Here is a 23,820-nt window from a genome sequence, read left to right as displayed (position 1 = left end):
CCATACTGAAGCATTGGCCCCAACTGAGGGGCAAATGCTGACATGCTCTGCCCTCCTGATTGGGAGAAAAAAAAAACAAAAAAGAAAACAAACAAACAAAAACAAAACAAAACAGAACAAAACACTAGTATTTACCTCTTCTGCATTGCAGGGAAATGCTGGTCCAAGAGGTCCTGCAGGCCCACCTGGGCTGGATGGTCCAAAGGTTGGTTCATTTTCTTTGTTGTTGCAGAACCTTTCTGTGATTAGTTAGTGCTCTGGCTGACACAGGATCTTGGTGGCACCCATCCCTGTGTAAAGGGGTAGGACTGACCTCTTGGGTGAGCCCTGTACTGGCGATTCACTGTAGTACTACAGGCACATAAAACTGTACAGCTCTCCACATGAACACTTCTTCATTTAACTACGGTCATCTGCCATCCCTCTGTCCACAAAAACAAGCCAACAGACAAACAAAAAATAAAACAGAAGAATTCTGATTGATTCTTGAATGAATTTCATTTCATTGTAATTTTAATGAGAGAGAAAGACCTTAGAGTAAATGTGAATCCATATCAGGTGAGGAAGAAATTAAAACCTTAGCAGTAGTCCCTCTGAATGATCCTCTCCAGTATGAATTCCATATGCTTGAATCCCTTTAAATTAAAGGGTGACTCAATGGGCTGCTGGACTCCAAATACACTATCTTTCATGGTTGCTTTTTCCACAGACTCTGAATATTCCCTGAAATACGCTGTAGGAAGAATCACTTGTTTCGTCTCTATGTTTCTGCCTCATGGACATAGGCCAACATCGAACACAATGTCTGTAGGATTAAAATAATGTCACATTTCCAGTGTTTCCCATTAATAGTTCTGTCATCAGTCTGCTCATAATGCCAGTGCCTGGTCAGAGTCAAAACCCTTACAGCTATCTAATGTGAAACAAATCAAAACAAATTAATGGAGAGAGAGATAAGGTATGAGAACCACGGTTCCCTCTATACTTTCCTGCATCCTGACCTACTGTCTAAAACAGCTTCTGCTATTTTAACATCTTTGTATTTGCGTTTATTAGAATGTAGGAAAAGCTAATAAAGATTCATATATATTAACTTTATATCTTGCAATTAAAAGTATATTGGGGGTGAGCAGTAGAGTCTCAAAAGCAAATATGAGGTTGGTCAAAATGACAGTACATGAAATTTTCAAAAGAATTAGCACCCCATAAAGACAATAACTGGCAGAAAACCCATGCAGCCAGAGGCATACCTCATCTGCTGCTTTACTGAGTGCTATGGAAAAGTGTAGGTCAGGGTAGCAAGACTGGATCATAGAATCATAGTATGGTTTGATTGGAAGATCACCTAATTCCAACCCCCCTGCCATGGGCAGGGACACCTCATGCCAGATCAGGTTGCCCTAAGCCCCATCCAGCCTGGCCTTGAGCACCTCCAGGGATGGGGCATCCACAGCTTCTCTGGGCAGCATGTACCAGTGCCTCACCACTCTCTGAGTGTATAATTTCTTCCTTTTATCTAATCTACATCTACCCTCTTTTAGTTTAAAGCCATTCCCCCTTGCCCTATCACTTCACTCCCTGACAGAGACCCTCCCCAGCTTTTCTGTAGCCCTCTAGTAGGAAGGCCTCTGTAAGGTCTCCCCGGAGCCTTCACTTCTCCAGGCTTAACAACCCCAAGTCCCTTACCAGAGGCTCTCAACAGCTTCTGAGATTGTTTAGCTGAAATAGTAAGACCAATTTTAAACTGTACATGTACAGAATATAAAGTTAAATATTTGATAAATAGTCTAATTTCATTCATTTAGAATATCAATTATTTGATTTTTATATTCTGCACATATACAGTTTAATATTTAGTAAAATAGCAAATTCACAGAGTTGGTAAATGGTAAGAGAAAATACTGTAAAACTTTTGAGAAGGTTGCGAAGACATAACTGTCATTGTGACTTTTTCCATATATATGAGAAGGCTCCTAGTGGGGGAAGACCCACAGAGCACTTTTGAAAATGCAGTAAGTTGTCCTTTCCCACATCATGTAAACTGGTACAAGGTCCCATTCTGAAATTGAGTCGTGAAACTGCAGATCTTTGCTCATGAGCTGCTTCATGCCTTCTGGCAATATGAATTAGGCCTATTTTAGTTGATAAATAGCAGTTCTCCTTTCCCCACTTGTCTCCTAGCTCTCATGTAATGAACCAGAGTATCATTTCAATGGTCTGCAATTCATTAGTATCCTGTACATTGTTCAGCTCATAATTTGTATCCCTATCATCTCAGCATTTTTTGCTTTGTGAGATTTATCTTGTCTAACTGTAAACATTGATATTATGGACATCTACTTTTGAGTTTGTTGCCTCCATTCTGTTGTCATGAGGACAGAGAGAGAAATGGGGAGAGAGAGGCACTTTATGGGCGTTCATTTTCTGACTGCACCTTAGAAATGTTGGTTTTGTTGCTGTTGTCCCTGAAGGGAGAGGAGATTGGTAGCTCATATTGTGGGTGCCTTCTTTGGACTAGATGATGCCTTACCAAAATCCCATTTAGTACATCGCCTAACAACCTGTCTGTTTTTAAGGATGTGTCTGTCCTCTTCACATCCCTGAGACTATATATAAATATATATATATATAAAAGACTACACTGGGTCTGTTCAAAGACCATTTTCCCAGATATTCCTAGCTCCAACATTTGTAGAGAAAATCTAGGGCAGAATTTAAGAGGAGAGCAAGCAGGGCTCCATTCTTATTTTTGTGTTTTATGAGCAAATGTCGAAGTGCTTTATGAAATAGGTCAAAAAGCTGACACAACACTGAATCTAAAGCGACCTTTGTTTACTTTTTTTTTTTTCATTATCAGGGTGCTAAAGGAGACCGTGGTACAACTGGGGATGCAGGAGAAAAAGGAGAACAGGTAAAAATTGAGTATGCTTTTCAACAGTATCATCACTGTCACTCCTTCTTCATCAATAGCTACTATAATGCTGGTAGAGGAACCAGAGACAGAAGAGGAAGATGGGAGCTCTCCATCGCTGCTAAACCTCAGATGGGCTTCCCTTTCCCCTCTCCAGCAAAACATTTCCCTGTCTTGTTTTGGTGGATTCCCAAATGATTCCCAGATGATCCTCACCTCTACGTTGGATACATTCAGTTCCTTATAGTAACCAACTTCTGGTCATTTCCTCAGCTAATTCCTAGATGAGATCCAGGCAATTATGTATCTCTGGGCTAAAAAAGCTAGTGTTGGTATTTATCTTGGAAGATGAGATTAAGGATGGCCTCTTTTAGGAGGGATTGAGATGCCACAGGAAAGACAATAGTCTAAATTGGAGCAAACTTTTACACTTTTTTTGCCAAGGGCTGAGTCAGTAGTTGAAAGTGCAAATCAGCACATCTTCAATAAGATCTGTAGGATATTTTAAACAGCATCGATTTCCAGCCTGGTTTTGTGCTTTGTCCAGTCCCACAATGTTTGCTCTCACCTCCTGTTAACATACCATGAAATACACATTAGAGAAAGTAACTGTATTTATTTCTGAAGTGCATGTTTTGGAAACTAAGGCTTTGATTTTAAAAGCTGTGGTTCATTATTTCCTTATAACTAGCTCCCTGTGAACTGTCTCATTTTGATTTTACCTCCCAATGACCAATGAACTTATATACAATGAACTTATATAAAATTTGAAATGTGAACGATGTATAAAATCTCTCCTTTTGTTTTTTTTCAGGGTCACCCAGGGATGCCTGGCTTTGCAGGGGCTCCTGGAAGTCCTGGTCCTCCTGTAAGTTCTTCTGTTGCAAAGCAGATGGTCTGGTATTTTACTAATAAAGGTAGTTGCAGCAAGGAACATTCTCACCTGTCTGCATTGCATTTGCCTTTTCCAGTGGGTTCCTAATGGTCCCCTGAGTGTCATAGAATTCCCTGCTCATGATAATTGCTATTTAATACATCAGCCACTTTTCATTGATTGCTTCAACTCACTCTGTAAATGGATGCTAAGCTTCACTCACTCTCTTTACACAAGGCAATGATCATGAAAACCCTTCCACAGAGACTATTTAGTAGTATGCACATAGGTGTTTCCTTATAAGCAGAGTAAGTTGTCAGTCTGGAACCAGCAGATCTAACAGTGGGTTTGATTCTCAGTTTTATGCAGTAGTACGAGACTAGATTTTTCTCCAGTTTTTGTATCCTGTGGTTTACTTCTGAATTAAGAGGCCTTTTACATGTGTCCTATTCCATCACAGTCCTTTTCATTTCTTGTTCTACTCTCTCCACAAATACAATGATTCTTCATTGTATTTATAAAGGCATAATACTGGGGTGTCATTGCAGAATCAAGGCTGGAATAGCTTGTCTCTCATGCTTGTGATATTTCACTTAAACTCTCCAAGAGCAGGGAGTTTTCCTGAGGATCAGGCTTTTCTTTCCAACCCTTTTCTTTTTGCCCATAGTCATCACTACGCATATTGCTGCTTGCAGAGTAGTGGTGCTCTGCCATGCTAAGGGTATGCAGCCTTTATCTTTTCTGTGGATCAGCACAGTCTCTTCAAAGCTATATTTACATTGCAACACCTAAAGAACAGGAGGTACCAGAAAAAAGGATTGGATTAAAATTCTGTTTTCAGATGGTAGCAGTGCCTAGAGCCTGCTGAATGCTTTGCCACCAGGACAATACATGGACCCTGTTTGAGGGTCATTTGCAGTCCTGCAAGCTCATCTTAAGAAGCATTTTTTTAGTGAAAAATAAAACTGATCCTGTCAAAGGAGAATAAATCGTGATGTTTCCCTAGACATTTTTTTCCTGCAACTTTTACTGTGCCTTTTTCCTCTTTCATTTACTTGTAGTTCCAGGGTGGTAGGGATTGCAGTCACAAATATACAAAATGCGTTAATTATTCATTTAATTATTCATGTTGTTTCTGCTTTTTTTGTTTGTTTGTTTGTTTTGTTTTGTTTTGTTTAGGGACCAGATGGGGCACCAGGACCAATAGGACCAGCAGGAAACCCAGGAGACATAGTAAGCTCTACGCTCTGTGTTACACCACTAGCCTTACCTAGACTTAGCTCTGTGAAGTAAAGCTGAGCTGGAACTGATCTTATGTCCTTTGAAAGCTCCCCAGATTATTCAATCTGAAACACTTCTACACCTGCAAATAGGACACACACAAATAGCAGCAGTTCCTGAAGTTTTGTTTACTCACCAAAAAGATCTCCAAATTAGCCAGAGAGAAAATCCAGTCCATGGGACCTCTTTGCAGCACCCTTGGCCTACCATCTGAGGAGGTTTTTGTACCTCTCGTCCATCTGTACTTGCTATGAACATCTTGTAGTCACTATAATAGGATGACTTAATCTGTTAGGATGGCTCATGACCTAGGATAACACCTGAATTGTGCCTGGGGATTGTCAGAACAAACCAACACCATTTTGAAGAATGCCATAGCACAGACTGCTCAGATCCCAGGCCCTTAGACCATTCCCTGGCACCACTGAAAATATGAGTACAGATGTAAACTTCAAGAAGTCCATGAAGAATTTTTCTACTGCTGTTTTATTTGAAGGGTGTTCAGATGCTGTTTTATGGTAATGCATCACAAAACCCTGGGAGAGATGGGTAATCTGATGGCAGTCTGATTGATGCTTACTTAAGTGTGAAAAGGAAAAATGAACCATCCTGGAGTAATGCATGATTTAGGACTGTAATTCTGTGATTAATTTCTAGAGTAAGGTTTCCTAATCAGCAAGACACCTTTTGCACATCTGTTCAGTCTGAACTTCATCATAAGGGACCAGTAATGGTCTTTCTGGTTGTGAAATCAGTGAGCGCTCCCAGCAGAGAGCACAGAGACTACATGGACTTCCCTTTTTAAAAGCAGGTTAAGGCAGAAATAATTTGAAGGACGTTGGATACTTTTGTCAGTCCTGTAGAAAAAGACAGGGTTTCTTTCTTGGGACAGTCAATGAGGCACTTCTCATAACTGCTGATTCAGTAGATATAAAATATAGGCCTTCTATTTTCTGGCTGAACACTTCATGCAAGAAGCACTCAGTGTTAAATATAATTAAACTGCAGAAAAAAATACTAGTGATTCTAGTGGTTTCTCCATCTGTAACAACTTATAATTAATATTGGATGTTTTGCTTTAAAAGAAAACTTTCCAATTTATGCAGGAATGAACTCAAGAAAACCTATATATAGGTTTATACCTGTATATGGGATGATGTGAGCTGCAAGACCAGATTTTCACAGTGGTCCCTTGTCAAATGCAGCATTTGATGGTTCTTCATCTGAGAAACATCTGCATGACTTGTCTGAACCACGGTGTTTCTGCTTTCTTTCCAGGGTAAAGATGGCCCTCCAGGTCCACAGGGCCCACCAGGTGTGCCAGGACTTCCAGTGAGTGCCATTCAGCTCCTTCTCCCTCAGTACATTTAACTGTTTATAAGCACAGGTGACATTTCTGGGGTGCTTTGAATGCTGTGTGTGATCTTTAAAGGGTACCTACCATATTGGTGCTGTGTTTGATCCAGGACACAATGAGCACTGTGTTTGATCACTTTAAATCTAAGTGTTTATTACCAATGTGAAACAGGCCTGTTCCTCATCTGCCTCCTCGTTCTTTGGCATAAATACTCTTATGTAGAGCAGAAAAATCACCTAATAGCTCCAGTATGAGGACATGAGGATTCATAGCCTGGAATACCATCTTCATCTCAGCCCATAGTTAAAATAATTCCTTTGCACTTGCTTAAGATCAAGTGCATCTTGGGCATAAACACTTCTCTTCTGGAAAATATATTAGTACGATACTTTATTTTGGCTTTTATGCCTAATAGAGATAGGGACAGAACTATTTCCAGTGCAAAGCAGTCTAGTTAATTGAAGATAATGCTGTTATAATGATTTATAACAACTGTTTTTAGAATCTTGTTTTAAGGCTGTTGGCATACTTACCTTGCTGAAAAGGAGGAAACCCCATAGAACTGCCATATGGAAAAGGGAAACAGTTTGTGCTGCTATAGTGGTGTGGCAAGGGCAGGTTTATGGCTGAACTGTAGAAATATCAGACTTTTTGGAGGGCTAGACAAACTTAAGTAATGCCACAATGGAACACACTTGCTATTGTGAGTTTTCACACTGACAAAGAATTTCCAATTTATTCTATAAACTTCTTTTTATCCTCTGCTTTGCATTTCATTAACAGGGCATTGCTGGGAATGATGGCAAAGATGGCAAGCCAGGATCTCTTGGGGAACCGGTAATGTAATTTAAAGCTGTTTCACTCAGGCAATCATGAACGACATCCAGTTATTGCTTTTGGAGCTGCCTATCTATGGACTCCTCAGTGGGGGCAGGGAATCTTGGCACATCTTTTTTTAACACCATAAGGACTATATTGTCTTGATCAATTTATAACTTTCATGTACGAGCAATCTTGAAAAGAAACTGGGTTCTTTTACTTTTACAGCTGCCATAAATACTCTAAAACCTAGTGATTCCACCTTTCCAACTACTGCAAATATTGCAGATAAGGGAGGTTGTGCATTAAACTTGAGGATCCAATTTTTAGGGAGAAGATTATTGGGCGTAAAAAATTTAGAGGAGTTGTCTTTAAAGAACCCTTTTCTGGGTTGCTCTCTGACAGTTCTGTTATCCAGAATTAAGAGGTTTGTATTTGTTGTTCTCTACTTAGTCTACACCTGCATTTATTGAGGGGGGTGGGGAGGGGGAAAGAGACATAAAGCTGTAAGCCAAAAGGAAATGCTAATATATCAGACAAAGGGAGATGTTAATAAATCAGAAGATGAATATAATTCCTTGCAACTGTATTTGTTAGAAGAAAAATGCGCTTGCAGAATCTGGAGTTTCCATCCTCTTTGCCAAATGGTACTTGGTGCTTCTGTAAGGAGCCAGGTCCCCAGTCATTTAGGGGAACTAATAAGTGGAGCAGTGTTTGTCACAAAAGCTGTAGACAGCTGTGTGCTTGCATCAGAACACATGGTTTCTGTGTGCAGATAATGATTTTATATGTGCTGACTAGGTATTGCTGCAGTTGTGTGCATTACCCCTCTGAAATAAAAACACTGTAAATTTACACCAGTCCAAAGGTGTAAGTGCCTTTGAAATTCAAAGGGTGCGCTCATGACAGTGATCGACATGTGTGGGAATGTCTCTGTCACTGCTGTCCTTGCACACTCAGGCACAGACACAGCTGGAGAAACCTCAGGCAATCACAATTCTCAGCGTTATACCTAAGGGTATGAGTGGGGAGAATTTTGAACAGCAGAGGGATGGACCTGAGAGCCTTGTTAACATGAACATGATTGTTTCCCATAGGGAAAACCTGGAGAACCAGGGCTCCCAGGCCAGGAGGGTGCCAGAGGCTTACCGGTAGGTAATTCTTCTGTATTATAGATGGGAAGCTTTTGTCAGACAGCTGACAACCCTTACTGATGTGATCAGGTCTGAGTGACATGGACAAAGGTATTGGGTGCACCCTCAGCAAGTTTGCAACCAAGCTGTGTGATGTGGTTGATGTGCTGGAGGGAAGGGATGCCATCCAGAGGGATCTGGACAGGCTTAAGAGGTGGGCCTGTGCAAAACTAATGAAGTTCAACAAGGCTAAGTGCAAGGTCCTACACTTGGGTGAGGGTAATTTAAAGGAGATTGGGTTCCTCACCTAGAGTTTAAAGCAGATAACCTCATGACACCCCTTCTACCAGACACCTGGACATACCTGGAGCCCTTGTGCTCTCTTATGTGTCCTGAAAGGAAGGAAACGATGAAATTAAGAGCTAAATGATTTTTTGGGCTGGTCATACTATGAATACATACCCTATAGTCTTCGTCTTGCAGCCTAAGGAGCTGTGGAAAGGACTTTTATCTCGCCGAGATGTTGTTTTACCTAATTGCTGCCTGACACATGGCAGCTCCATGTTGACCAGTCCCTTGTAACCACAGGAAAACTGGGAAAGTTATTAAGTGCACATTCTAGATAGAACATTGTCATTCTTCCATGTGGTATGGTAATGGGCGATGGTTTATTTCATTCTCTTTTGCAGGGTTTCAAAGGACAGAGAGGAGACACGGGTCCCCCAGGTCCCCGGGTAAGCAACATGCACTGCATGCATCATGGTCTTTTGGAGAAAGGTTTTATGAATTGAAGTTGACCTTTCTAGGGCTATAGGTGAAAATGATGATGGGCCTGTGTTTAACATGGCTGTTTTCAAACACAACTCCACAGCCTAAAATCACAGCAGCTGTTTTCATTCCCTCTGCTGAAGTTCTGCTGTTGAGTAAGGCGAGGCAGCTGGTAGATCTGAGCTCTCTAATGACAGTCCTTTGAGATAGTCCTTTGTGAGCAATATTCACAGGATGCCTCCATACTGTATCCTACTGGTACAAATGCTGACATACAAGTTGAGGAGCGCTACTGCATCCATTGGATGAGAATCAGCTCTCCTCCAGAAGTGCCTAAGTCATGCAGAGTAAGATAAGAAACGAACATACAGAAATGAGAATAGAAATGTTTCTAGCCATTTGGCTTACTTGCCTGTGCCTCAAGAAGCCCAAAACTCAAGTCCTGCATAAGAACTTGGTTTCTCCATTCTGAGCAATGCAGTACAAAATGCTCCCTAGTGTAGAAAGTAGAAAACAAAACTGAACTTCTTTCTGCCTCAGTAATTCTGATTTTCCATGGGGAAAGAAAATACTTTGCTTAGAAGAGCTTAGCTGAGCAATCCACTGCTAGAGCTCCTCATCCCTTCTTCCTTACAATAGTTTCTATACCATTAACAGTTTGGTGGTTTTCAGTCACTGCAGTAGCAGTAACAAATCTGCTAGGAGCAGTGCCTTATGCATCACTTTCAGAAGATGCTTCCAAGTTATTTTTGTAATCTGTGTGACATGTATGATGTACAAGGCTCTTAATGGCTTTAAAAAGTCATCACTGAGCTCAGTCTGATATTGCAGAAACCCCATACCACTTGCAGAGGTGTTGCTGGCCTGTCATTGACCTTGAGCTGATATCCCTTTCTTTTTTGCTGAATTGCAGGGGGAACCAGGTGCGACAGGTCCTGCTGGGCGCGAGGGACCACCAGGGAAGGATGTAAGTGTACTATTTTGAGCAGCCATTAATCTTCTCCCTGACAAATGAAAAATTTCATTCACAGTGACCCCTCCCTAAAAACAACTGCAGAAATTGCAATAAAGGGCGAATTACCGCAGCAGTGCACAGGAAATGATTTGTGCAAAGCTCATTAAGGTAACGAGGAATTTGAGAGCCTTTATCACCACTCGGCTGCTGACACTTAAATGTCAGGTATATCTTTGGAAAAGCAGAGAGATCTGTGTTGTTTAAATCCCAGGCTCTACTGTGTAGCTGTGGACCTGCTTTCTGCCACTCCTCCCTGAGCTGTGCTTCGCTCTGCAGGTCCCACTGGGCCAGGTTCCGTCACGCTTCTCCTGCAAAAGCTGTACCTTACTGCACACATAGCTTAACCAAAATCTATATAATACTCGTGGAATGAGACGCTGCTGCTCGGAGGAAAGAGAGATGGTACGAACAGATCCTCTGACATTATTAACGTCAAATGCAGTCACATAACAAAGTCTCTGGAGAGCATAACTGAAGAAGGATCCTGCAGCAGCTGCTGAGCAATGTACCAGGTGGCTGATACGCCATTGCTGTGGGATTTGGGGAAGTGGTTTCTCATTTGCACCCCCCTAGTATCACTGGAAGGCTGTTGTGCTGTAAATGGTACCCTACAAAGTAAAATGGAAGGTAGACCTAGGGAAACCCCTCAGAGAATACAGAAGCAGGTTGCTCAGGAGAGAACAATGTAGTCCGGTCCCTGAGGAATCCAGCTTCAAAATCAGCTGATGCTAATGGGTTCTGCGTGTAATCAGACTGCATTTGGTGATAAATGTTTACACTTCAGAAGAGTGGTCTTCCACTACCTGGAAGGAGGTAGTGAAGGTTTTCTTTAATGTTGTTTTTCCCTAATACACAAACAATGTAATTTAATAGGAATATTTTTAAATGATGTTTTGCTTGCCTCCCTATCAGACACTTCCCACTCACTGGAATACTTTTCTTCATTTCAGGGCGATACCGGTCCCATAGGGCCACAGGGTCCTCGAGGACTCAGAGGGCAGCCGGTGAGTTTTCTCTCCTGACAAGCAGTTTCTGGAAATACACTGGGTTTACTGGGGATGTTCTGCATCCCAGACCTCTGGTTTGGAAGAATGCTATGCAAAATCAGGGTGATGTTTGATAAAACACTACCTTTTTTTGGGAAAAAAATAAATAAATCAGAAGTATATTGCTGGAAACCAATGAGAACTAATAGGAGCGCAAAGTATTGTTGGTTTCTGACTTTGGTGGGAAAGTTTAATGATTTCTGCCAGGACTGCAGTGTCAGACATGCTCATATTCCAGACCTGCCCCTGACATATCACTTCTTACAGAGCCTCAGAATATGGTTTTCAAAGGTAGACACTAACTGCAGGTGCCCTGTTTGAGAGATTTGGGGTCCATGTGACACCATTCATTTTTGTCATGCTCTTTTCTGACAAAAAAGCATAATTTCAAGAAAAAGATTTATGTAATTGAACACATGTAGAGTTTTATTACATCTTCAGCGGAGAAATGGCAATTTAGTTGACATTTCAGAAAGTGTCATTTGGGATGTCTGAGAAATTACTTTTATTAATTTAACAGGCACTTCAATTCTCTTAAAACCCAGAGCTTTCCAAATTTGGATTCAGGTCTCAGTCACTGAAACTGGGCATATCTTTATTATTTTGCAATAAGAGTGATTTCTTTTCCTTCTGGGAAGACATGCTAGTGAAACAAATTCTGTAACATGTTCCGTATCTGGGCAAAATGCTGATTCAGCCAGCAATGCCAGGAGCTGGAATGGCAGGTCCCTTGAAGCTAGGAGGGTAGGGGGTTAGATTAGACTGTAGGAACATATGGAGAGCTCCTCTGTCTGCCTTGTAATTTATCTCATTATTCCTGGACTGCTGGCATTAGTCATTAATGTATTGTGCCCCTTCACAACAGTAGTAACGAATAAAAAGGTTTGAGGAGAAGAAAATTACCACCCCAAGCCATGTTCTTCTTTGGAGAAGAGCTACCTGGGTTTTTATATGTTGGAGGGCAAAGTATCAGTTTCTCTTTTTTTTTTTTCCTCTGCTTTGTTTCTTGATTAATAGTAAGCACGAGGTATGATTCTGAATATTGCCAGTAAAAAGCCTGGTCTTTATGGTCAACTTGAATGCAATAACTTTTTATCCTGTGATGGGGTTAGCCATGCACTCAGGCATGCAGAAGTTGTGGGGTTGACTGAAAATAGGAAATCCTTACTCTGTAATCTCCCAAAGGAGGAGGTTGGACGATGTTAGTGAAATCCCTGCTGGCATAGCAGCATGTGGATATTTTTATTGATTGTGGTATATGTTACTTCACTAAACTTTTTTCCTTTTCATCTAGGGCAAGAATGGATTGCCTGGATCTGCAGGAGAGCCTGGCCCAGCAGGTAACCCAGTAAGTATAACAAAGTTCCCTTTGCAGCAAGCAGTTACATCAAGGAGAGGTGACGGATGAAGTATAGATGGAGTGGGTTATGTATAGCAGCTTATAAGTTGCTTTGTCCGAATGTAGAGGTCAGTGACCTGAAAATCGTTGCCTGGCCACAACATCAGAGGAGTTTTGGCTATATTCCTGAAATTGAGCTGCAAGCTGGGTCATCTTTTTATTTTTATATTTTTTAATCAGCAAATCTGTTCACAGAAAAAAAAGGAAATGATCGATTACCTGGTATGGAGGAAAGATTGGCATGCCTCGTCTTTACAAGTTGATTTAATTTTGCCAAGCAGAGACTGCGTAGCCAGCAGAGAGTTGTCACAGGGAAGGGGATGGCCTCGGGGAGTTGGCAGGCTGCCGTGGAGGAACAGCAGCAGTAGAGAAATTCTCCCCAGGCACTTGGGAAAAGAGCAGGCAGTGGGCAGTAAACCAAGATCACGGAGCAGAATGAATCCCCCGGGGGCATCCTGTGTGTGGAAGAACAACGTGGTAATGAAGGGCTGTAAGGAGGACAGAAAGCAGTTGTTGTTTTTTCTCTGTTATTCTGCTGCAAATTGTTCAGGATTCAGCAAACCCATGCAAATGAACCTTTGTGCCCACCAGCACCTATTGCAGTGCAGGGCTCTTCCTTCTCTTTGACCACCTAGACATTACAGCTCATTGGGATGGTAAATTCAGACAGAAACAAAAGGCATAGGAATCTGAAAAAAATAATTGTAGTGGGATTTTGCTCACCTTTGTGGCACTCAGCCCTTGCAATACCATAAAGCAACCTCAGCCTTGCCACTAACTTGTGCGCTGAGCACGTTTTGCTTTGCTGCTCGGATGTCTTCTCTCATGAGGCTGCAGAGAAGCAAACAACACCTTTGTGCATGGGGAGATGATAACATGCAGGTGGGGTTTGGGTGGTGCAGTCTGCCAGCCTTTCCACAGACAATAATCCTCTGCTTTTTTGTCTTTGCCACAGTCTCTTTTTGACTTGCTGGGACCACTGCCATTGCCTCTTACCCCATAGATCTTCGCTCTTGCCCTTTCAACCTCCGTTTCTTCTTATCGTGTCAACCCCTCCTCCCAATTCTTACTGCTTTTTGGCTTTCTTGGTTGCTCCCCATGTGTTTTCCAAGGTTGCTGTGGTTCTGGAATGCTCTGTGAGTGCCAAACAGGGGTTAGCTTTTAATCATCATCATGTTATCACATTACCTACCTAGACAGTCAGCTGGTGACCCAGGGTCTCACCAGGCCGCTTCCTGCACAAACACAGAACTAAAGCAGCCTCTGCTCCAGAGGATTTACAGTCCAAAAATAACATAAGAGATTGAAAAAGGATAAAGTCAGATGGATGAGAAAGGGGAAACAATGACAGTGTTGGTCAGCAGAACAGACAGTCATCTCATCAGTATCTTTCTCTGTCATGAAAATGAATTCTCTCTCCTTCACAAAGGTAATTATGAGAAGTGTTTCCTTGTGCTGTACACTACTCCATTTATTTCCAGCCTTGTCTGGAAATGCACCCATTTCCTTTGCAATTTGGTGTGACAAGCCAATATTTCTGTTTGAAGAAAAGGAGAAGAGAGAAAGATGATTGTGACAATCAGGGTTTCTTTTCCACCTTATGAACTACTTCACCATCGCTGATTTATATCACAAGGACATTGGGCAACACCTGCCAGGAGCCTTCTCCTTTTGCATCTGCTGTTTGACAGTGCCCATGCTGCTCTACTGTGTTCATGCCTATATATGACATTGAGGCCCAACCCCTAGAAACTCCAGACTTTTCTCTTTTGTGCAACATTAGCAATGCTTCAAATTGCTGCATACTCAACAGCCACGTGCTTTGTGCCTGTTTGATTTGTTGGCATTCACTTGACAAAAAAAACGAGCTTAAAATAAAGGCAGGTTTCATTCTAAGAAGAAAAAAAGGTTACATTCTGAATTAGAAGGTGGCAAATAAAGTTCTGAAAAAAAAAGGTTAAAAAAAAAAAGAATTAAAAAAAAAAAGTATATGTGAAATGGATCTGTTTCCTGAACTGACATTTAAGCTGCCCTGATCTGTAAGAAAATGGGACAGTTTGGCAGAACATCACAAGAGATAAGTAAAAGGCGGACGTTTTTTAAATTGAACCTGAAAATAAGAGCAAAGAAGCTCAGTAGCTGTTGTCTGTTAATTGTATTCTCAGATTTGAGCTATATGACCATCTGCACTGCTTCCCTGTTGTTGTGCATCGCGGCATTTCATCGGCTGCAACGACAACTTAGAAACCATGCAGCACCAGAAGTAGCTGCTGAACATACCTCCTGTCACTTCCATAATTGTCACTTTCTTTTCATCCTTTCACAGGGACCCCACACAGCTTATTAATAATGCAGACCTGGTATCTGCAATCTGCTCTTCTAAATGACTTTGTTCTTCCTTTCCTTGTCAGTTTTAGGAGCCCTGCTGCTACGCTGAAATTTGCATATTCCAATGTATCTGTAAGTGCATGCTCTGGAAAAGAGATGGTGGAGAAAGGGCTGCTAGTGTCTCTCTCATTTCTGTCCAAAGGGTCCTAAAGGAAATAAAGGAGAGAACGGCAGCCCAGGACTCCCTGGCTTCATAGGACCCCGAGGACCACCTGTAAGTATGTCTGGGGATGGATTAGAGCCACTAATTACCTGCTTTTAGATGTTGGGCAGATGAAGGTGGGACATAGTCATCTTTAATTAGGTAGAAATCATAGGCAGGAGATCTCACAGAACCAGAAGCCATATGCTCTACTTCCAAAGGAAACTGGTCTGCAAAGACTGGCGTTATTTTTATGGGCAAATGACTGTAATCTCATTTAATGAACTGGTATTTTTCAGTCAGCCCTGGTAATGTGCACATTAATTGGGATGGTTCAACAGTCTTCTCGGTACGTGTATGGGGTTATTTGAGTTACGCAGTCTATGTCTCTGCATGAACTCCAGAAGGGCTAAATCCAGAAATTTTAAGTGCAGATAGTAATATGGTTATTCTTGATATTTGCTGCTCCCAGGAAAATTCCTTTGTTACCTGCAACAGAGGCAAACTGCAATCAAAACATGTAGACATCTCCCAAATTGATTTAAAATAATATTCACATGAAAATATCACAGCTTTGAAATCCAGTGTCTTTAGCCCTTCCAAGGCAAGCAAAATAAGTTACTCCATTCCACTAGAAGGGTAGAAAAGGTGAATGTTAGGTAAATATTTTCATTTCTAACTCTAGTGTGACAAAATGAGATTTTAATTGTTTTTATGTGAATCTAGAATTTCTTCCTTTTTTATTTTTTTAATGATCGGTAAGGGAGTTTTGTGATGAAAAGAGAAGAAAAATATTTCTCTGGAAAATTCATTTAAGGCAGCAAACACAGTGGCCATTTAAAGCAGAAGTGGCCCTAAGGAATACTCAAGTGGGTCTGATGCTGCCTGATTTGGAGCTGATGTGATCACACATCTGTGATTAGTTGCATTGCTCATGCATATGGAGACGTATGCTAGCAAAGTGGAAGTTACTCTGTGTATTGCCAGGTTATGGAAAAATGCCACCTGCATACACACATTACAGATATGATCACATGTGTGAATTGTAAATGGATTGTAAAGATGAATCCATCTACTCATGATGTGGGAATGTGGGCAGAATTTTAGCAACCTGTAGTTTAATGTTTGCTTTGTTTCCATCAGTGCGCTCCAGGACTGCAGTGATTTTTTATTTTTTTTTTTTTTCTGCAACGCAAAGATTGTACTGCTTTATTATCACATTCTAAATGTAGAGTATAGAAAAAAAATCCTGATGGGGTGCTTATTTAAATTGAGTTTATTTGATACAGTTCTAAAATGTGGGTAAGCTTTCAAGCTAGAATTTGTTTTATAACTGACTCTCTATCCATTATCTCAGCTTCTGTGATACAAGATGATACCTCTCATTACCAAATATGCATCCCTTACATCTTTAGACAGTTATGCCTATAACATTGGAAGTGCTTAAGCTAAACCAGTGCAAGTTAAAGGGTAGGAAGCTTTGTGAAACATCTGTAAGAAAAAGAAATAGAACTTACTGAAAGCGGAAATGCGTTTTCAATAAAATATCTCTCCTGATCTCAGCTGGTTCTGTAGATGTGCTTTCCTTTTATTTACAAACAGTTACATGGTATATAGCTTTACTAAAAATCCTTTCTCAATAGGATGTGCTTTTCCAGGAATGACCTATAGCAGTAGGCTGACAATAAATAGTCCAAACCCACTACTGTGTGGTAGAAAACTTGTGCTTTAGACAGAAAGTGAGACTCTTGGTTAATAGGTAGGGTTGGTCTTCCAAGTCCTTGAAGTACAGTCATAAATCCACTCTCTCTACTTCTCAGGGAGATCCAGGAGAAAAAGGCCCTCCAGGAAAAGAGGTAAGTTAAACTCCTGGTTGTTTCAGTGCTAGCGTCTCAGAAAAAAACATCGAGGATGCTACCTGGTTTGCAACAAACTCATTTTTTTCTTGATTTGTTGATATTTGAGAGCAAACAGAGAGCTCTCACGGATCTGTGGGACCAACAGGGAAATGTATTTTCCCCAGGTTGCAAGAATCATTGTGAATGCATACGTTTTATTACTTACTGTTATTATGGATAGCTCTTTCACGCTCACCTTTATTTTGTTGCAGGGTGCACCAGGGAAACCAGGTGAAATTGGCTCCAAAGGAGACAGAGTAGGTTGGAGAGTATTATTAGTTATTTCATTACACTGAAATAAAAACAGCTATTTTGAGGTAGGGACCAGGGTAAGGGGTCATTTAAGAGTGAAGTGTGGCCTGTGGAGATCTGCTATGCTTCCCCTTTCCTCCCAGCCCTCTCTTTAATCATTCAGCGTCAGTAATAATTTGTGGATCATTTGTAATGCACCAGATGTTGTATTCAGTAACTTTGCCAGCTCAGCTGTTTGTGTTTTGCTGTGCTTGGAACTCAGAAGTTTGCCTTTTATTTTGTGGTGGTAATGTCAGTTTTTGTGCTTAGGGAGACCCTGGCATCAAAGGCGAAAAAGGCCCTCAAGGAGAAAAGGGCCCTCCAGGTGAACCTGGGATACCTGGTCATAAAGGTCATCCAGGACTGATGGGTCCCCATGGGCCACCAGGAGACACGGGGCAGATTGGACCTCCTGGTCCCCCAGGACAGCCAGGATTTCCAGGACCAAGGGTAAGGCTGCCGGATAAGGGCTTTGTATGGTAATTTTACTGCCACAGTACAATCAGAAAAGCTCCTACGGTAAGGCTGACAGAAATCTGAGCAAGGATATGTTACAATGGGGAGGCAGCATTTTTATCTCTTATCTCTTCATACATAAAAATCATAACTGTAAGATATCGTAGAGATTTGGTGTGGGGGTGTTGGATTGGACTTCAAGAGAGCTGAGCAATTCAGACCCATAGCCAAAGCCAGTCTCTGACTCCTTATATCTCTAAAAGCCTAATCAGGTCATGAGACTATGTCCATGGGTACCTGGAGTCTGAAAAAGCTTCTTCCTATATGGGTGTTAACGCATAGCATTTCATGTAGAGTTCTTATGCCTTCCTCTGCTACTGGTTGTTATGAGAGACAAAACACTAAGCCGCGGAAAGGTCACTGCTCTATTCCTGGAAATCCTGTAGTCAGCTCATCAGAATTCATGAAATCCCATTTTCATTTAATACATAAATATATATATATTTTTTTCTCTTTCTAACGGGAAACAATCTAGCTATTGAGAGTGCCTGAGGGTAATGTATGTAGAAGAATGGAAACAACTACTGACACTAATGAAGCTGCTATGCCCATCCTGAGGATGAATTTGAGACTACCTCGGGGGGAATAAACAGTAAAGTAATCTGTAATGTAAAGGCTGGGTAAATTTCAGACAAAGCATTTTTTTCATGTCTCAACAGCACAGAGAGATTTGATGATATCCAGTGATGATTATGGAGACTTAATGCAACTAATAGGGTTAAAACTTCAAAAGATAATATGTAAGCCTTCTAATTATGTACCACAACCATGTTTACTTATTGGGATATTCACTAAGAGCCGTCACAAATAGTTAGTAGTAATGACTTTTTTTTTCTTTGTCACCAACAAACACATCTCTTTCTCATGCAAAATTTACATTGTGAAGGAGGCAGCAAATGGACCAACTCCATACCTATCAGCATTTATTTCAGTTAAAATTGAAATGTTTGTTAGCTCCTTAATAAAATCTACATTTATTAATGAGTAATTTCTGGTTCAAAAGACCTCATTAAGTTTGTGTAAACAGACGGCACAGTCCTTATATGTTAAAAGGATAAGTCTGGGTGAAAAACAACACTTTTGTGTGAATAGTTTCATTCACAGAAGAATGCCATTTTTAGGCTGATCAGAAATGTTTTCAGAATTGTCACAAATTGAAAGAAGAATTTTAACCAAAAAATGAAAAATTTTTCAAGTGAAACATATCAGTTTACAAATTATAAAGGAAAATATTTAATCTTTTGTGCTCAAAATGATTTATCTTTAAAATACTGTTAAAATTATTCTTCTGAGTTTGTGAAATATGGAAATATAAGCATCTAGTTACCCTAAAACCATTATTTTATAGTCTTGGAAAGCCTAAGCCAAAAATGTTCTCCTTCCAGTCTACCAAAAATGATTTCATCAGTTTTTCAGTTGGACACCCAGTGTTGTTGTTTACACAGCTTTGAGTTTTAATGGATATTACAGCTGTTTAACAGCACTGTCACACAAAGGAGCTGAGAGAGGGAATAAAAGATGCTGTCCCTTGGAGGCTGTGCAAGGAACCGAGTCCAGGCAGCCCCATCTCTCTGTCTCCCTTCAGCGGCCTGGAATCAGGCAAAAGCTTGTGCATGTTTGGAAGAATGAGCATCGTGTGTGTGAATTGGCTTCTGTTCTGCTGAGATAAGGCCTGTCAGCAGGCGATGCATCCAGTATCAGCGCATATACCAAGTCCAGAGACTCTCCTTAACTACTCTGGAGGCACACATACTTTTCTCTGCAAGGAAATGCGCAGAGCTGAGGAAGCAGGTAGGCTGTCCACCATGGCCTAGTGGAGCAGAGGAAGTCTCCTGATTCAATTTCTATTACTTCCCCTGTTAGTGTGTAGGAGGGAGATTTTATCTAGGAAGGAGATGAGGAAAGAGAGCAACTGTGCCCTCTGATCAGGCTCCCTGCTCACACCTTGACAGCCAGGTGGGAACTGTGGATGTTCTGAGTCCCTTTATGTTCTTCTTCCAGGCAGTAACTGCAGCCCTGCACTAGGTGAAGAAATGCAACCCTCTAAGCCTTTCATCAAAAGTTTCCCCTGGCTGTGATTAGTATGTCTTATTATTACTGTGATTATTACTCCCTAGGGGGAACCTCCATCTCTAGAGACTTTGAGAAGACTCATCCAAGAGGAATTAGCTAAGCAGCTAGATGGTAAGTAATCAGCTCTGAGAAGCCAACAGGTAGATCTGAGTGTATCAAACGCACTTCCCATAGCTGCAGTGCTATAACTGGCACCTGAACCTCTTCTGCTTTTGGAAGATGATGTTGCAACAAGCTTGCCTGGAAGGCAGGTATGTGTAAAATGAAACATGCTGAGCAAGCTTTACCATTCCCCAGGCTTGATGTTCCCAGCAGCATTGCAGGGGCTTTTCTCCCCTCTTCAGCCTAAGGACATTGCCTGGGCTAATCACATTGTGGCTTTTGCTCCCAACACAGCTTTGTTTTAGAATCATTCCTGCAGATGCCGGGGCTCAGATGGTAGGGAATAAAGAAGATACAAATTAGAACAGATTCATTCGGGGCCTTGGAAGTGAAAGTAAGCAGAGTAGAAGCCCCCAGAGGGACTATGGGCCCTGGTAAACTTGCTTTGAGGTTCCAGCTGGAGGAGAAATGTTCCTGATTTCTGGTTGTGACACTCATTACCCACCAGTATGAGGAGAGGGTGCAGGGTGAATCTAGGCTGCTGTTTCTCTCAAAATATATGAATTGCAGACCACTACTGACAGTGAACTGCAGAGCTGTAGCACTTCTCCTCACACAGCTCTTGGAGCAGCTGAAACATATCCATGGGAATTTTCCTCCACTCCAGAGATCGTGGTGAAATGAGGTGATTTATTTGAAGGAGTTTATTTACATGCTCTCAGACTTCGATTTCCACTGCAGCCTAAAAGCAGTCAAGATTTTGCGTCATTGAAGTCAACATAGAAAACCCTTTTCCCTTCATTCTGTAGGATGTTTTTGTGATGCTAAGTATGTCTTAAGAGCCCTCAAAGCTGCTTAGGGTTTGAATCTGGAAGCCACAAGCAATGTGCCTGCATGGAAATCAGAGAACATGCTGACACAGGGAGCTGCCTTAGTCACAGTTTCTGACTTCACAGGCAGAGATGGGTACATGAGCTTTCACTCCACATGTATAACAGCCCAGAACAAGAAAAGAAAGCTTTCTCCCTACAGAGCAGCCATGTAGCATCTCACTGGGTAGCAGAAGCAATGCAGACAGGCTCTTCTTTTCAGATCAGCAATGATGACAGTTCTACAGAAGTCCACCAACTGTACAATTAAATGAAATGATATTTCAGATCCCTGGTGCACAAGGAACAGAGAGAAGTGTTTAGGATTCAGCATGATATTCAGGAGAGGTTTGAAGCTATGGAGAAAATAATGCTCAAATCATCTAGAAAGGTCCAGTGAGGCATCAACATTACTGACAGGGAAGGATTATGTGGGGATAAAAAATGGATGGCCCCTGTGACAACACATGGACTTTACTGGCCCACTGTTTCTGGCTCTCATGTCTTGGAGCACTGACCTTCTGGTCTAACAAACCCATTCATTCCTCTCTCTTCACAGCAAAGTTAGCCTATCTCTTGGCTCAGATACAGCCTGCACATGTAAAAGCATCCCATGGCAGACCAGGACCTCCTGGTCCCCCTGGGAAAGAAGGACTACCAGGAAGACCCGGCCCTCCGGGAGAGCCTGGCCGGCCTGGACAGACTGGGTCTGAAGGGCTACCTGGCCCCATTGGCCCCAAAGGTGAGCAAACCTTGATACGTTTGGGAATTCCAATAGTGGGATGTGTCTACCGTGTGTTCTTCAGAGTAAGCACGGGGTAGCAGGAGTATATCTGAGGTGGTGAGTGACAAGCAGCTCTGGTGAAGAGCTAGGAAATGATAGGACATTGATAGGACAAGTAATGGTTTTAAATAGGACAAGGAGTAATTTTTTTAAACTAAAAAAGAGCAAATTTTGATTACTTTTAGGAAGAAATTCTTTACTCAGAGGGTGGTGAGGCACTGGCACAGGTTGCCCAGAGAAGCTGTGGATGCCTGTGGATGCTGTGGATGTTCATGCTTCAAATTGGTTAAACTTTCCCTAAGAGTCGTATTTTCTGAAAGCCTTTTATTTATTTATTTTTAAATACAGTCATCCCATAACTTGCCAGATATTTGAGTATCCTCCAATTTTCTAGCGTCTGAGTTTGTATCATGGTCTTACTTTGCCTTGGGCAGACTTACTGAGATGTTTCAGTGATACAAGTAGTAAGTGGACTTGCTAAACAACTTTGGTATTCACCTCTCCTGTTAGTAGCCTCTAAGTGGCACTTAGAAGACATGTTAGAAGCAGGCTCAATCTTTTAAAGCAGATTTCGTGAATGTGGCCAGCAACTGCAGAGTGTGTGTTCTACCTCTGATCAGAATTGGAGTGGTTCGGGTCTTCATTCCTCCTTATGCCCCATCTCAGAGAAGTGACCATAAATAGGAACTTCTTATTAGCAAATATGTTGGCATCAGTGTGGATGGAAGACCTGCGGTAGTATTATTTACATCTGCAGGTAATGCTTATAAATTTATTGTTCTTGTCTTTTTTTTTCCCCTTTCTACAGGAGAAAGAGGAGCAAAGGGTGAGAAAGGAGATACTGGCATTGGCCAACGAGGTGAAACAGGTCCTCCAGGAATTCCAGGTATGTTTATTCAGAAAGCCCCACAAAACGTATCACTCAGAACAGTCACAAAGACAAGGGCTCTTCAACATTAGATAAACTATCAAGATAACATAAATAACAGCATACACAATTTCTGTAGCCAGTGGCCCAAAGGGAAGAAACATAACACTAGCATCACATCTGGCCACTTTTCAACATCTGGCCACTTTTCACTTTTTTTCAACAACCCATGTTGTTGAAGCATAACAATGTGGAAACTCTACAATATGGAAACTACAACGTGGAAACTCTACATATGTGAAAGCATAGTAGAGTTGGGCATACAGGGTGGAAATCTTGCATTCAGAGGATCCATGTTTGCCATAACCTTGTAGATAAGTGCCAGCCAGACCCAAAATTGTAGAGGCTGATGCCTGCATCCCATGAGGGAGCACCGCACTCTCCTGTGATGTTGCACTGCTGAGTATGGTACCCTAAGGGTGCCACTCACCAAGGGCATTGTGTTTTTATTTTAGGCCTCCCAGGGGAGCCTGGCTATGCCAAAGATGGGATGCCAGGACCACCTGGCCCTCAAGGTGAAGCTGGGGTGCCTGGTCTCATGGGCCCACAGGGACCTCCAGGAGCCAATGGACAGTGTGACCCCACTCAGTGCGCTTACTATGCAAGCCTGGCTGCCAGGCCCGCCAATGTCAAAGGGCCCTAGCATGCAGGGAGCATCCCCAGACTTGTTTTTAAAACTTGAATTCATCAAGCCTGCCAAGAGCTCTCGGATGTCTTCAACTGTGTTTCTTTCATGGGAGGCCTTCTAAAGCCAACAAATGCTGCCGGTCGGTCAGATTATTTTTATTAATTATTATTATTATTATTATCTTTGATGTGATATGTGAATTTGTTCTTGTTTTCTCTAACACCAGGGCATATTAAAACATTAAAAATAAGTGTTTTTTTCTCTTTTGAAGAACATACAACATGGACGCATTGTGTAGCTGTTTATGCAAAACAATTCAGATACCACTTTTTTTTTTTTTTTATGATGTTAATTCTTTCCAAAGCTTTACCTCTCACCTTTGAAACTGAAATCAAATCCTGCACTGTGCAGCCAGGGCATTAACTATGAGACTCAGTCTGACTGCAGGATTATTGGTGCTAGCTGCCATCCACATGGAGAGGAGGAGGGCAAGACATCTTACCCACGCCAAAGCTGGGTAAGATGTCTCCAATACACTCAGCTCACAGTGGACAGACACTTACGGACAGGCAATGTGTTCCATGGAAGCTTATCTTCC

The 23,820-nt window shown here is 41.7% G+C and overlaps 1 protein-coding gene across 3 annotated transcripts in view; it reads left to right on the top strand.

The window, feature by feature from the left end:
- The window catches only part of COL22A1 (collagen type XXII alpha 1 chain), a 222,545-nt gene extending 199,073 nt beyond the window's left edge, over window positions 1-23,472 (top strand). For all 3 annotated transcript variants that reach the window (XM_068672709.1, XM_068672708.1, XM_068672711.1), the window contains 19 exons: window positions 152-205; window positions 2,858-2,911; window positions 3,726-3,779; window positions 4,965-5,018; window positions 6,345-6,398; window positions 7,207-7,260; window positions 8,340-8,393; window positions 9,065-9,109; window positions 10,057-10,110; window positions 11,109-11,162; window positions 12,499-12,552; window positions 15,134-15,205; window positions 16,954-16,989; window positions 17,244-17,288; window positions 17,593-17,772; window positions 19,956-20,022; window positions 21,442-21,624; window positions 22,475-22,552; window positions 23,050-23,472. In XM_068672709.1, the coding sequence (XP_068528810.1) occupies window positions 152-205; window positions 2,858-2,911; window positions 3,726-3,779; window positions 4,965-5,018; window positions 6,345-6,398; window positions 7,207-7,260; window positions 8,340-8,393; window positions 9,065-9,109; window positions 10,057-10,110; window positions 11,109-11,162; window positions 12,499-12,552; window positions 15,134-15,205; window positions 16,954-16,989; window positions 17,244-17,288; window positions 17,593-17,772; window positions 19,956-20,022; window positions 21,442-21,624; window positions 22,475-22,552; window positions 23,050-23,237 (1,434 nt within the window). In that variant the 3' untranslated portion in view covers window positions 23,238-23,472. The remainder of the gene's footprint in view (window positions 1-151; window positions 206-2,857; window positions 2,912-3,725; window positions 3,780-4,964; window positions 5,019-6,344; window positions 6,399-7,206; window positions 7,261-8,339; window positions 8,394-9,064; window positions 9,110-10,056; window positions 10,111-11,108; window positions 11,163-12,498; window positions 12,553-15,133; window positions 15,206-16,953; window positions 16,990-17,243; window positions 17,289-17,592; window positions 17,773-19,955; window positions 20,023-21,441; window positions 21,625-22,474; window positions 22,553-23,049) is intronic.
- Window positions 23,473-23,820: the final 348 nt, after the last annotated feature.

This window comes from Anas acuta, chromosome 2 (assembly GCF_963932015.1).
Source record: "Anas acuta chromosome 2, bAnaAcu1.1, whole genome shotgun sequence".
Classification (NCBI taxonomy): Eukaryota; Metazoa; Chordata; class Aves; order Anseriformes; family Anatidae; genus Anas; species Anas acuta.
The sequence above is the reverse complement of the archived record's forward strand: the minus strand, read 5'-3'. Positions and strand labels throughout refer to the sequence as shown.